The sequence below is a fragment of the Panthera leo genome, chromosome B4 (assembly GCF_018350215.1).
Source record: "Panthera leo isolate Ple1 chromosome B4, P.leo_Ple1_pat1.1, whole genome shotgun sequence".
In the NCBI taxonomy this organism is placed as follows: Eukaryota; Metazoa; Chordata; class Mammalia; order Carnivora; family Felidae; genus Panthera; species Panthera leo.
In genome coordinates this window covers 140,552,832-140,567,046 of record NC_056685.1, presented here as the reverse complement: position 1 = coordinate 140,567,046, position 14,215 = coordinate 140,552,832, and the positions used below count along the sequence as shown (strand labels likewise).

Genomic DNA, 14,215 nt, shown 5'->3' with positions numbered 1-14,215 from the left:
GTGTGCCGGAGGACGAGGAGGGCACGGCCCGGTGCCACCGTTGGGGCGGCAGCTGAGGAGTGGCCTTGTGGGGGCGGGGCAGGCTGGCTGGGCTGCGGGGGTTTCTGTGGTGGTCACTCTGGAAGCTGGGCGGGGGCCTCCCCGGGTGAGGTCGGCCCCCCAGACCAGTACGGGGCTCCTCTCTCTGGTCCCGATGTGCTCGAGTCGCCCTGTATCTCCACGTGGGTGTGGAAGGCGCGTCACGGAGAGGACGGACGGCTGTGCTCTGTGCTGTCACCGCCTAGGCTCCCGGCACCCAGCGGGGCTGTTGCACTGGGCTGCAGGGGAAGACCCTGCGAAGGGGAGTGCTGGTCAGGGGCGAAGGAGCCGCCGAGCACGCCTGCCCTGCTGTCCTGCCTTTGGCGCCTGCTGGGGTCCGTCCCTGTGTGTGGGCTTCTCTGGGCTCAGGGCTGGGGCTCCCTACTCGTGAGGGATGTTGCAGTCATCGTGGTGACCTGTCAGCTGGGTCCAGGAAGGTGCTCGGCGAGCTGTGGGAATCACAGGGCGGCCCAGAGGCTCTTGTCCCTCTCAGAGGCCCCTCCTCACTCCTCGTCCTCTCCTCTGGTCCGGGAGGGACCTGGTGGGGAAGGTTGTCGGACACGATCGTGAGTCCCGGGGACGAGTGATCTGGGACTCCGCAGAGAGGTGTTAGCTGGGAGTTTCGTTTTGATTGAGCTTGGGTTGGTCGGTTAGCTCTGCCCCCGGCGCGTCTGGTGGTTTTCTCGTCCTGTGTCTTCTGCACGGAGCTAACTTGGCCTTTCCCTCTGTTTTAGGGAGTCAGTACCAAATGAGGAGGAAAGGACGATGTCATCGCGGCGCTGCAGCGAGACACCCTTCCTCCCCGTGCAGTACTAAGCACTCCCCCACGCGAGAGACCCTGACCTACGCGCAGGCCCAGAGGATGGTTGAGATAGAGATCGAGGGGCGCCTCCATCGGATCAGTATTTTTGATCCCCTGGAGATCATACTGGAAGATGACCTCACGGCGCAAGAAATGAGCGAATGCAACAGCAATAAAGAAAATAGCGAGAGGCCACCGGTGTGCTTAAGAACTAAGCGCCACAAAAACAACCGAGTCAAAAAGAAAAATGAAGCCCTCCCCAGTGCCCACGGCACGCTGGCTTCGGCCAGCGCGCTTCCCGAGCCCAAGGTGCGGATCGTGGAGTACAGCCCGCCGTCCGCCCCCAGGAGGCCCCCGGTGTACTACAAGTTCATCGAGAAGTCGGCCGAGGAGCTGGACAACGAGGTGGAGTACGACATGGACGAGGAGGATTACGCCTGGCTGGAGATCGTCAACGAGAAGCGCAAGGGCGACTGCGTGTCGGCCGTGTCGCAGAGCGTGTTCGAGTTCTTGATGGACCGCTTCGAGAAGGAGTCCTACTGCGAGAACCAGAAGCAGGGGGAGCAGCAGTCCCTGATCGACGAAGACGCCGTGTGCTGCATCTGCATGGACGGCGAGTGCCAGAACAGCAACGTGATCCTCTTCTGCGACATGTGCAACCTGGCCGTGCACCAGGAGTGCTACGGGGTGCCCTACATCCCCGAGGGCCAGTGGCTCTGCCGACACTGCCTGCAGTCCCGGGCCCGGCCCGCCGACTGCGTGCTCTGCCCGAACAAGGGAGGTGCCTTCAAAAAGACAGACGACGACCGCTGGGGCCACGTGGTGTGCGCCCTGTGGATCCCGGAGGTGGGCTTTGCCAACACGGTGTTCATCGAGCCCATCGACGGCGTGAGGAACATCCCCCCGGCCCGGTGGAAACTGACGTGCTACCTCTGCAAGCAGAAGGGCGTGGGCGCCTGCATCCAGTGCCACAAGGCAAACTGCTACACGGCCTTCCACGTGACGTGCGCCCAGAGGGCCGGCCTCTACATGAAGATGGAGCCCGTGAAGGAACTCGCGGGCGGCGCCACGACCTTCTCTGTCAGGAAGACCGCTTACTGTGACGCCCACACGCCCCCGGGCTGTACGCGGAGGCCTCTGAACATTTACGGGGAGGTGGAGATGAAAAACGGTGTCTGTCGAAAAGAGAGCTCCGTCAAAACGGTCAGGTCCACGTCCAAGGTCAGGAAGAAAGCGAAAAAGGCGAAGAAGACGCTGAGTGAGCCCTGTGCGGTCCTGCCGCCCGTGTGCGCCCCGTATATCCCCCCTCAGAGGTAAGTGCGTGCCAGCGTGGGGTAGAGGAGGAGGCCGGAGGGGGGGCCGGGGCGCGGCGCGGCTGTGTCAGAGGATCTCGCGCCTTCTGCTTACGTGGCCCTCCGCTGGTCCCTGCCACGCGGGGCTCGGGGAGCCCAGGGCCACGCTGACTGCAGTAATTAGGGTCGGGGGCCCCGAGCACTGCGGGTGCGGTCACCACCTTTGACGCGGTAAGATGCCGGTCCTCGCTCCGCTTCCCCACTGAGTTGGAGAACCTTGTGGCGCTTTATTTGGCTTTGTTACTATTATTTATTTTTTAACCTTTGTTTTTATTTTTGAGAGAGACACAGAGCACGAGCAGGGGAGGGGCAGACAGAGAGGGAGACACAGAATCCAAAGCAGGCTCCAGGCTCTGAGCCATCAGCGCAGAGCCCGACGTGGGGCTCGAACTCAGGAACTGCGAGATCATGACCTGAGCCAAAGTTGGACGCTTCACCGACTGAGCCACCCAGGCACCCTTTATTATTATTTTTTAACGTTTACTTATTTTGAGAGAGAGAGACCGAGAGAATGAGAGAGAATGAGAATCCTAAGCAGACCCCACACTGAGCAGAGCCTGACACGGGGCTCAGTCTCACGGACCATGAGCTCGTGAGCTGAGCCGAAACGAAGACTCAGGATGCTCAACCGGCGAGCCACCCAAAGCCCCCGAGAACCTTGTAGCGTTTAAAATGAATCTGTCGTAAAGTGAAGGAGGGTAAGACAGGCGCGGAGATCAGAGTGGGGCTGACGGGAGCTTCACGGAGGGAGACGCTGGTCTCCTTCCTGTTGTGACAGCCTTTCTGGGTTTCCTGACCATTTCCTTCGCGGTGTGGATGTTGCCCGGTCCGTGTAGGGCTCTCCAACAGAGCAGTCTGCAGTGGTTGAGGATCGCAGCGGTGGGGGGGTGGGGCGCTGGGGGGGCTGGTAGTGGGGTCAGGCCCTTGGCCTTGCTCTTACACGTGTCACAGAGGCCAGTCCCCACCCAGCTGTGCCCACTTTGGTCCCTGCCCTTGTTTCCTCCTTGCTCCTCCTCCTGCTGCCGACTCGCTCTTACTTCGTTCGGAATGTGAGGTAAGTCGTTTGGTCTTAGGCCAGAGCCTGAGGGTGGGACAGCAGACCCCTCGCTCAGACGCTCCTTGAGCTTTGAGGCTGCAGCACGCTTGATAATAGGGCACGAGGGCTTTAAAACCCTTCGGTGAAGGAAGCGAAGCGTTGAGGTGATGAAGTCCGCCCCTGAGAGCAGCTTGTGGGGTACCTGTTGTTGCTGGACTGCGGATCGTTGGTGAGTGAGTCGCGTGGGGATCGAACCTGCGCATCTCACAAGTTGAGCGTGTGACAGACTCGCGGGTGTTTCAGTTGTTGAGAAGTAGAACGTTCAGCAAATTGAAGGGTAGCTTTTGGTGTCGTGCTTCTGCGTATCTGCGGTGGGAACACCGGCACGTTGCGATTGGACATCGTAATGTGGTTTTAACGGGTCCTGAGTTTCGTCGAGCTCACCGGTTCGGTTGTAAGGGGCAGTGGGACCTCAACGTTGGAGTGCTGTTCGATCCCAAGAGTCTGGGCACTTACTTTGTATTAAGAGTTAGAGGTGCGTTTTGTTTTTTTTTTTTTCCCCCAAGTGAAGTCTTCTAGAGCAGCACATACTTCTCGTAGAATCAGTAGATTCAGACAGAAGTGATCAAAACTGCTCGTCCTTCTTATCCGGAGGAAACCATTGTTGAAACCAAGGTGTGTCTTTGCAGATCAGTCAGCTGGACTTTTAAAAAACCATTTCACTTGCGTTTCTAGCTGTGGGGCAGAGAGTGTGAGATTTGCGTCCAGAGCTTCTGTGGAAGAGCCCCGGGTCTTAGCGTTTGCTGTAATGGAAGTAAATGAAAGGGAAGCCACGTGACCTAACAAATTGAGAATCCAGAAGGGTCTGGTCTCCCTTGGCCGTGCCCAGCGCCTCGTGGTTGCCCGCTCCTGATGAGCGGTGCTGAGGAGGGGCTGGCCTGTGGGGCTGCGGGGCCACTTGCAGGAGAAAGCATTTCCAGTTGGAAAATGTGGGCGCTCGCAGGTCCTGGGTGACCAGCCCGACGGACAAAATGCCGGCTTCGGATGTGAATCTTTGAAAGCGGGTGATATAGTTAGTAAACCACGCACTGAAAGTGTAGTCTGGCCCCTGTTTGTTTCTTTTCTTAATTTAGGAATAAAATTGGTTTCGGTTTGGAGTAGAGATAAAAGATGTGGCTGGGGAGAGATTCGTGGCCTTGCCGTGTGGATCGCCCAGACCTGCTGGGCGACCTTGATGTTGTGGGCCACAGCACCATCCTTGGAAGGTCTTCTGGTCGCCCTCGGCCGGTTGGTAAGCTGTTGTTGGACCACCCTGTGGGTGGTCGGGGCAGGTGCTGGGGTGGCCCGGGCTCGCCAGCCGCTGCGCTGATCCTGCCGTGGCCCACGGTGTGGCCGGTCTGGTGGCCCCTGTTCCTGGGGGTGTGCGCGAAATCCCACTCCCCTCCCTTTTTGCCTTCCCTTCCGAGAACGATCAGCGTCTTGGCTGTGCTGTTCTAGCTCTTGAGTAGCCGCTTTTCCCATTAGATCCTTCTCTGGTCCCTCCTCCGTTCCTCGCTGCTTCGTGGGGGAGGGAGGGACCGGTTGAGGCTTGTGAGGCGAGGGTGCAGGTGGGGGGGCGGTCAGGGACTCACTGAGTTGCCCCAGAGCTCCAGAGCTGGTAATTCTCTCTTGTTGCCCTTTGGTGGGAGTCGCTCTTTATGTGTGGAGGAGAGTGGCCTCTAACGAGCAGAGGCTGATGTGCGGTGTTGGTCCGGACGTTAGCCTGGTCCTCTCGGCCACTTGGGTCGTTTACATGTGCGTTGCTCGGGGCACGCGCGCCCCTAGTGAGTTACCTGAGTCAACGAGAAGGGTGGAGGGAGGATCGGGTCCACAGCCCGATTTCCCGGAGGGTGCTGCGCCCTCAGACACCGGGTGAGGACGGAAACGGGAGAGTGAATGCTTAGTAGCCATTCGACCGAGGGATTTTATGTTTGCTGAATAGAACTGTGGAAAGTCCGGACTTGAGTTTTGTATGTCTTTTTTTCCCCACGTTTCTGGCCCTTAGCGTGACTATGATTTAGAAAAGTTCTGTTGGGCTGTGGATTGGGGAAGTGAGGGAGGGGGTGGCTCGGCCCTTCCGGGCAGGTGGAGGCCCTGCTCTGGCCACCCCACAGCTGCACGGGCCCCTGGGTTTGCCTCCTGGACGTGGTGCCGGAGGCAGGTCACGGTGCCCCTGCCGGCATCGGGGGCGTCGGGGTCCTCGGGGGAAGGGCCTGCATGGTGTCTAAAGCAGCAGCTGCTCTGGAGAGAAGCACCGAGAACCAGACCGGAAAGCGAAGCGTTTGGTTTGTGAATCGAACGCTACATGGAAAAGCAGGGTGGTCGTCTTTGCCCCCCGCCGCTCGGAAGCTGGCACGCCGAGAAAGCGCCACGGTGGTGGGCTTCCCACGCGCTCTTCGAATATTCTCGTTCCCACCCGCCGTGACTTCACGAAGTGGACTTCCCCGCTTTCCTTGGAGGTGAATTCGGATGGAGGCGCTGGGCGTCTCATCCCGCGAGTACGTCCGCCCCGGGGTGCGGCTTCCCCCCGGCTCCGGGCGCCGCAGCCTGCGGAGGGTGCTCTTCCCGGGAGGCAGGATTGCGGCTGCCGTGCAGGCTGGTTCTGACCACGTTGCTGGGGCGGGTGGGAAGAGTTCTGGTGGGGACTCGGTGTTTCGCGGCGTGTGGGCAGGTGTTCCAGCACCTTGTGCTCGCGAGGGCAGCGCTGCGGGCCGCGGTCCACGGTCACCCGAGCGTCTGGATACCTCGGCCTGTGCCCTGTGCGGCCCCTGCCTCGCTGGCCCTCGGCCTGGGTGCCTTGCTCGGTGGTGGTCTCTGCAGGGAGCTGCTGTGCTCTGCGCGTGCGTCCTCGCCGTCTCTCGGGGCCTGGGTCTCTCCCTCAGCGTCCCGGGCCTGCAGAGCAGGCGCTCAGTCCGTGGGAAGAACCAGCCGGAGTAGCGACTTTGGTCCTTTCCGTTCACATGCCTTGTGTTTGCTCACTTTGGGCAGAAACAGGATTGAAACTTTTTAGAAGTTTTCTTTAATACTAGCCGTGGACGAATGCCACCCAGTGTCACCACTGCCGCAGCCTGGGTGTCACCTAGGCTGATAAAGTGCAAAATGTGAACGGTGCGCACGCCGAGTCCGGACCCGTTCACCGCGGCAGGTGGACGGATGGTGTCAGGACTGCTGATGGGGCCTCACAATGGCGCGCTCTCCACAGGCACACGTGGAGACTGGGTCGGGTTGGGGGTCATCATTTCGGTTTTTTATTTGGAAATAGCTCTAAATTTATAAAATGCTACAAAAATAAGAAGGAGAGAGACACTCAAATCCCAGGGTTCACCCTGTACACAGAGGTGGCCCACGTGTCCGCACGTGTGTGCCGGGACAGGGCCGGCCTCCGGGCGAGCACATGGTGAGGCTCGCCGTAGCCTCCCTGTCCTCCATTCAGGCCCCGTCCCGGTCAGGCTGGCCGGCTGTGATCTGGATGCTTCCGGAGCTACTCGAAGGTTCTGAGACTGGCCATTTTTGGAGAAGACAGCCCTTGTGCCTTCGCAGAGCCAGTGAGCATTGTTCTGGGTTTGTCTGGTGTCCATGGAGGTGCCGTGTGCCCCCCCTCCCCCCGGAGGTAGTGACATCCCCCGCTTCTCAGTGACCAAGGTGTTGCTGGAGCCTCCACGGGACAGTTTCTGCTTTTGTGTTCTCCCGGCTCGCGGCCTGAGGTCTGGGAGGCCCTTGGAAGTGGCGCCAGCTGCCCGGTACCTCTTCACACTGGCCCAGGGTCCCGCCTGTTGGTCCTGTTCCCCAGGAGGCCCGGAGTCGACCACCTCAGCCCTCCAGTTTCTCGTCAGTGGGCTCCTTCCCCTCTCCTGACCTTGTGATTTCAGAGGTCTGTCCAGCAGGACCTGGATGGGTGGGAGGGGAGCATCTGGTGGGTGGCCCAGCTGGCTGTCACTGGCAGCCTGACCTTGGGGGACTCGGCTCTTGGTTAGTTAGCTGCAGACGGCCACCTCACCGTGACCTTGGGTGACACATGCGCCCCAGCCATTTCTGGGCTTTGCGAAGGGGTCCTGAGAGGGGTCTTGACCTGTGTTGAACCGTGCAGGAGCTTCTCCTGGGAGCCACATGGTGCAGAACCACTTCCCTCCCAAGGCAACTTCTGGCCTTTGCAGGCCACAGGGGTTGGATTTCACTCTTGCCACCTTGACCTCCATTTGACCTCTGAGCTGTTGCAAAAGTGAGTTGTGTCCCTCGTAAGGACTCAAGACTGTGTTCTTTGGGAGGGTGGGATCTAAAATCAGACTCTTCAGGGATGGCCCCAGGGCGTCACGAGCACCGTCTTTCAGTGACTGCCACGTGGAGCTTTTTAGTTGCATTTTTTTTGTTTCCCACAGTTTTTATATAAAAAGTTTTAAAACCAAATGAGAGGGGCACCTGGGTGGCTCAGTCGGTTAAGCGTCTGACTTCGGCTTAGGTCATGAACCGGTGGTTCATGAGTTCGAGCCCCACGTCTGTCTCTGCTGACGGCTCAGAGCCTGGAGCCTGTCTCGGATTCCGTGTCTCCCTCCCTCTCTGCCCCTCCCCTGCTCATGCTCTGTCTCTCTTCTCTCTCTCTCAGAAATAAACATTAAAAATAATTAAAAGAAAAGTGGAGACTGACACGCGTGTTTATCAAATGTAGCATTGAAAAAAAAAATGCCGTTGAAGGAACACTTCCAAGTCCCTTTGGGCCCTTCCACTTCCGCCCCTCACGGCCGCCACTCACTGTGAGTCGGGGTGACTTCCTCCGGTCCGTATTCTGGTCTTGGTGTGCTTGTGCCTATGCGGTCTGCTGCTGATTTACACGCTGACTTTGAACACAGTGCTGTCGTGCGTCTCATATTTTGGTGTCACCCTGGGTCTGGAGGTGGGTGGGTGGCATCACGGACGACCACGCTGCTGGTGTGGGAGTTCTCTTGGCTGGCTTCAGAGCCAGGCGTTTTTGGGGACTGATGCGAGCTGGTGTGTCCTCTCGGCTGCAGCCTGCGGGGACGGTGGGGGTTGCGCGCGTGCGTGTGGCCGTGGAGGCCTGCGTGGCGAGGCGGCTACGCTGTGCTCATCGCGGATCTCCACTTCTCTTTCCCTTGACTTCTCATTCTTATTTAGGTCTGTAAAAAGTTTTTTTTTTTTTAAATGTTTACTGATTTTTGAGGGAGAGAGTGTGAGCAGGGGAGGGGCAGAGAGAGAGGGGACAGGGGATCCAAGACAGGCTCTGAGTTGTCAGCACAGAGCCTGGTGTGGGTCTCGAACCTTGAACCCTGAGATCATGACCTGAGCCAGAGTCGGATGCTAAACCGACTGAGCCATCCAGGTGCCGTTGTCTGTAAAAAGTCTTCTCAAATTTGGAAATCTGCAGAGCAGGGAGAGCCTGCCCCCAACAGTCACTGTACTCGCGGCCACCCTTGCCTGTCTCTTCCTTCCCATCGTTTGGAGACAGACCCCGGTCATCTCGTTTCATCCATTAACACGTCCGTGTAGAGAACAGGTAAGAATCCTTAAGAACACGACCGTGACGTGCGGTGTCTTGATGAACTGAACTTTGTTACTTTTACCGTCTCGTCCTGGGTCTGGCCTGAGGACTCCCTCCCCACCCCTGGACGTCCTCCAGCAGGAAACCCTCCGTAGCCCTCCTGCAGCCTAATGTTGGGAGCGATGGGGTCTGGTTTTGGGTCTTCCCCCAAGTACGAGTCCTTCCCGGCTGGTCACCGGGGCCAGTTCTGACGGCTCCCGGCGCTCACGTCCCGTCCTTGGACCTCTGGCCGTCCTGCCTGACAAGGACACCATATCGCTGCTGAACCCTGATCCGCGTAGGGCCGGCCCACTTGTTACTCAGTACCCTCCCCACGTGCGGGTCCAGGCCTAACTTCTCGGGATGGCCACGCCCCTGCTGAAGCCTGGACTCCGTGCCACTGGTCTCCCGTAGACACGAGCAGGCCTGCCTCGCTGCCTCACCAGGGCTGCTTTAATGTCTTGGGGGAGTTCATGGTGTTCTCATAAAAAATGTAGTGTGGTTTTTTTTTAAGTTTATTTTTTGAGAGAGAGAGAGAGCGAGCGAGCAGGAGAGAGAATCCCAAGCAGGTTCCTTGCTGCCGGCACAGAGCCCGATGTGGGGCTCAAATCCGTGAACTGTGAGATCATGACCTGAGCCGAAAAAGAGTCCGAATGAGCCCCCAGGTGCCCCAGTAGTGTGTTTTTTCCAATTAGCTGTGTTTTTGCTGTTTGTATAGGTCCAGGTTTTTGTTTTTTTGTTTTTGTTTTTTGTTTTTTTTTTTTTTAACTCTTTTGGATTAGTATAATATGTTGTGGTTTATTAGATTATTTTTGTGGACAGCGTCCGAGAAGATGACGGTGTGAGCAGGCTTTGCCACCCGTTGGTTTTTCCGGTCTTTATCTGACTTCGGTGCAGACCAGGTCCGCCAGCCCGGAGTTGATTTGAGGGGGTTGGAGCGGACATGCTTGCCTCGGTCCTGGCACTTTACAAGGGTTTGACTTTTATTTTCCATCGGTGTGTATTTGCTTTGTTTTATGGTTTGTGCCGTCATATCTTGTTTAAATAACCCTTCATTTCCCTGGAGACCTCGGGGTTTTCTTCTAAAAGCTTCCACACGGCTTCCCTGTCCATGTCCCTCCTGTCTCCTCTGGCCCCAGCGCTGACCAGTCTCCTGATTTGTTGGCTGTATCTTGGCTGTGCTTGGCCTCCCTGCAGGGGGTCAGCGCCCAGGGCGGCCAGTTCCCCGACGTGTCCCAGCACGTCCGTCGAGGCCTGGGCCACCTGTCGGATCTGTGTCTCTCAGTCCACGTCTTCAGTCACTTGGGGGTGCGTTTCTTAACGAGGTATGTGTGTGGCTCGATTCGTCTCCGTGGAGAGCTGAGTTCTCGCTCGCCGTTGAGTAATTTCTCCTTTCCCGAGAGGTCCGTGAGCTCTTCCAGCCCCGGGCCGGTTTCCTCCGGTGGGCGGGCAGCTCTGCTCCCTCGGCCACCTGTGGCTCCAGGGCAGGCTCTTCAGATGCGAGTGTGGCTCTTGGTCACCTGCGGTTCCTTCGTGCACGGTTTGGAGGCATCTTGTCAGGTTTCCTGACGGAGCCCCTCGGGATTTGGGAATTCCACGGAGGGTGCAGACCGGTTTGGAGGCGATCTGTGTATTTCTTATGCCTCGTCCTTCTCTCGCCAGCACTGCTGATCGTTGAGCGTCTCCGCGGAAGTCTTCCTCGATGCCGCTCAGTGACGTTTTACACTTTTCTTCCCTCGGGAAGGCTTGCACTTCCGGTCCTTCGTTTGCCTCTCGTGCCCGCTGTTCTCGCGGGAGCCGGTAGGGTGGGCTTCTTGGTCTTGGTTCCCATCCTGGGAAGCATCTCCCTGCGTGCCTGTCGCTCCGGGTCTGGGGAGGAGCCTCTCCCAGCCCTGCCGGCGGGCCCCTCGCCCCTCGCCCCTGCCCCTCACTGTGAGTCTTGGGTCGTGGGTGGTGGTTGACCTGCTGCTTTTCCGCACCTGTTGAGATCGTCATGTTCTGCCCTCGAGTCTGTCGCTGTGTGAGTCCTGATAGAACTTGTAATCTCAAGAGCACACTGGCTTCCTGGGACAGACCCCCTTGCTCGTGGCGGGCGGTGTCATTTTATACCCGAACGGACCCGGTTTGCTGCGTCGTTTCTGTTTCGTGAGTGTGTTCGCCCGTGAGCCGGGCCTCTGCCTTGCCCTGCGTCCCTGTGTCGGGACGTCCGCGTCCCTCGCCCCCGGCTGTCGGCAGGGGCTGCGTTGCCTGGTCCTCCAGTGGCCGAGCTCTTCTGAAAAACTGTCTGCTTTCCTTTTCTTTTGGGGGCGGGAGGAAAATGTGAAACTGTCAATTCCGTTCCTAAAATCAGTACTGCGATCGTGCTGAGGTCGTCTGCGTGCTTCCGCTCTGTTTTGGGGAGCTGTGTTTTCCTGCGGGTGCTTTTCCCACATCCGTTGCCACGATTGGCACTTTGACCGGGTCCCGGCTCCCCTGCCCTGTGCGCCCTCGTGCCGTGCCCAGGCCCTCCTGTGCTGGCCGGGCCGCCGGGCACATCCCCCAGCCGGGTGCTTCGCGCCTTATGAGTCAGCCTTTCTCCTTTCTGAGGCGTATCACCCGCCAAAATAGTTCTGAAGAGCATTGTAGTGCCGTCCACGTTTTTCAGTTGAAATCCAGCGTTTTCACCCTAAGAACGAACAGCAGAGAGGTGCCACCTGGCATATTCAGCGTAGGCGCGTGTTACGAGGCCCATCATTTCTGAAAGTGAGTTCAGTGGAACCTGGGTCGTCGGGCCTCATGCGTCGGTATCTTCCCGCCAAGGGTGACTGCCGTCCCGCGGTTGTCGCCGGGCCTCGAGCGTGGAGGTTTCTTCCTGATCGGCTGGCGTCGCGTCTGCCAGCACGCGCTTCAGCGGGATTCTTCCGTGAGCGGTATGTGCTGGGCGCAGCTCTGAGGAAATGGGCTGAGGTGACTGGGTGTTTCATGGAGGGATGTCCTTCCTGCTCCGATGAGACACGCTCTCCCTTAATTCTGTTCCTGCTTCCCGCTACCGTGGACGGGAGTCTGCTTCCTGGTCACATACGTAAGTAGATGGTGTAAGAGCAGTTTTATCGTAGCAAGGTGCTCACTTTATTTATTTAAAACAAACTTTTTTTTATTACATTTATTTATTTTTGAAAGACAGAGGCAGAGCACAAGCAAGGGTGGGGCGGGGGGGGGGGGGGGGGGGGACACAGAATCCGAAGCAGGCTCCAGGCTCCGAGCCGTCAGCACAGAGCCCGACGTGGGGCTCAAACTCAGGGACTGCGAGATCATGACCTGAGCTGAAGTCGATGCTCAACTGAATGAGCCACCCAGGCACCCCCGAGGTGCTCACTTTAAGCTGATGTTTCGTCATCTGCCCTTCGTTGGGTCCTCCCTCAGTTTTTCCAGAAGCCTGGTTATCTTTCATCTGGAGGCACGTTGTGTATGAGATCTGTTCAGAAAGGCTTGAGAAGATCAAACTTTTGATCCTTTTGATTCCCCCTTGCCAAATACCAGATTTCTTAAAACAATATTCAGAGTAAAAAACAAAACAAGAAAGAAACGTAAAACAAGTGCATAATTACAGGGTAGACACCCTTGTTACCACCGTGTGCTGGAGAAGACAGAGCAGCCCCCCAGCCCTTCCCGCAACCCCTTCCTGTCCCCGGGTCTACCCCTGTCTTCACCCGTGTGGTACTCAACTTCTTACCCTCTTTCTGAACCCCAGGCTGTGCTGTGCTTTCAAAGTCACACGAGTCCTTTCTGTCTCTCCTCTCGTAACGGCCCTTTTTGGTCTCTTTCCCTTCGGAGTTCCACTGTTGAGGGAGGGGGGCCCCGTCCCTTGCAGGCTTGCGTGGGGAGCGTTTCTCGTGTGGTTTAGCGCGTCCCTCCGCCCTCCACTTGCTGTGCGCCGGTCGTGGGGCCGGGGGCTCGCCGGGTGCAGGCCCGAGGGGGGTCTGCTCGGGGCTGGCCCCGCTGCGTCCTAGGAGGCACGTGCTGGGTGCCTGTGCCGCTGCCTCGGTGCCCCATGCCTGCCCTGCTTCTTTGGAGCTCGTGAAGCAGAATCTGCTCAGATTGCGGTTTTTCGGCAAATACCCTGGGACGCCTTGTGATAGGTTTTCATCAAAGCCTTGTTGCTCAGGTCTGTGAGCTGATTGTGGCTCAGAAATCCTGAGTCTGGTGGCTTGTTTCGTGAAGTTCAGAATCTTCCTGAGCTGTTGTTAAACAGCATTTCTTTCTGTTAAGAAATACTCTTATTTACGTTGCCTCGTTTGACCGTTGAAATAACGGAGCGTGTGCTTGTGTCAGAACACCTGTCTGCGTATGTACAGATCCTCTGAACTGTGTCCGTCCGGTCCGTGCACCTCACTGCATCGGATCATGCCTCAGCTAAGGGTGGTGAAGCAGACAAAGACCCCGCCCAAGACGGCACCCACGGGGTGCCCGGGACTGCACGGGACTGCACAACCCCACCTGCGGACGAGGAGCGCTGCGGGTAGGGCCTTGAGCAGAATCCAGGTGCCCCCCAGAGGCTTCTGCTGGCACCCTCGGCAACGTCCGAGATGCTCTGGGCTGCTGCCGACAGCTGTCCTCCTCCGGCCTCCTGCTGAGGCCGTGAGACCCAGCGTCCTTGAATGTGCAGACCCGTGGCCCCGTGGTCACGGTCAGGCCGTGGACAGACCCGAGCTCGGGTTCTGCATCTGCTCCCAGAAAGCTCTCGGTGTCTTCCTCTGGGATTTGACAAGGCCGCTCTGGCAAAGCCCCTGGCCTGTGTCTGACACAGGGTCCCACACGGGGACCCGATACCGGTCCCCTAAGCCGGTTCCTTGGTATCGGGTCCCCATGTGGGACAGACACTGGAGCCGCGCTTTGCAGTCGACACGGTACTCGTTCTCCGCATGGCGTGTGGGTCTTACGCCAGGAGGAGGGCAGCCGTGCAGGAGGCGTGCCCTTCGCCACCTCGGCACAGAGGCTGACCGACAGCGTGATTTGGAACGGTCTTGGAAATGAGCTGGAACTATTGTTTTTTTTTAATTTTAAAGTTTATTTATTTTGAGAGAGAGAGTGGGGGAGGGGCAGAGAGGAGAGAGAGAATCCCAAGCAGGCTGCATGCTGTCGGCACAGAGCCCGACGTGGGGCTTGAACCCACAGACTGTGAGATCATGACCTGAGCTGAAACCAAGAGCGGGACCCTTAGCCGACTGAGCCCCCCGGGTGCCCCGTAGAGCCATTGTTTTTAAGGGAAAGACCGTTGTGGGTCTGGACACAGCAAAGCTGGGGGTGTTCTGACTTTTTGTCGTCGATTATTTTGTAAAACTTAGATTTGCATTCTCTAAAAAATGCAGCCTTAAAATTTCTCGTTTTCGTCCTGACAT

At 57.9% G+C, this 14,215-nt stretch overlaps 1 protein-coding gene across 6 annotated transcripts in view; it reads left to right on the top strand.

The window, feature by feature from the left end:
* Window positions 1-14,215, top strand: part of BRD1 (bromodomain containing 1) — a 42,729-nt gene that overhangs the window by 2,466 nt on the left and 26,048 nt on the right. For all 6 annotated transcript variants that reach the window (XM_042948150.1, XR_006205185.1, XM_042948152.1 and 3 more), the window contains one exon: window positions 813-2,193. In XM_042948150.1, coding sequence (XP_042804084.1) covers window positions 827-2,193 — 1,367 coding nt within the window. In that variant the 5' untranslated portion in view covers window positions 813-826. Of the gene's footprint in view, window positions 1-812; window positions 2,194-14,215 lie in introns of those variants that run through there.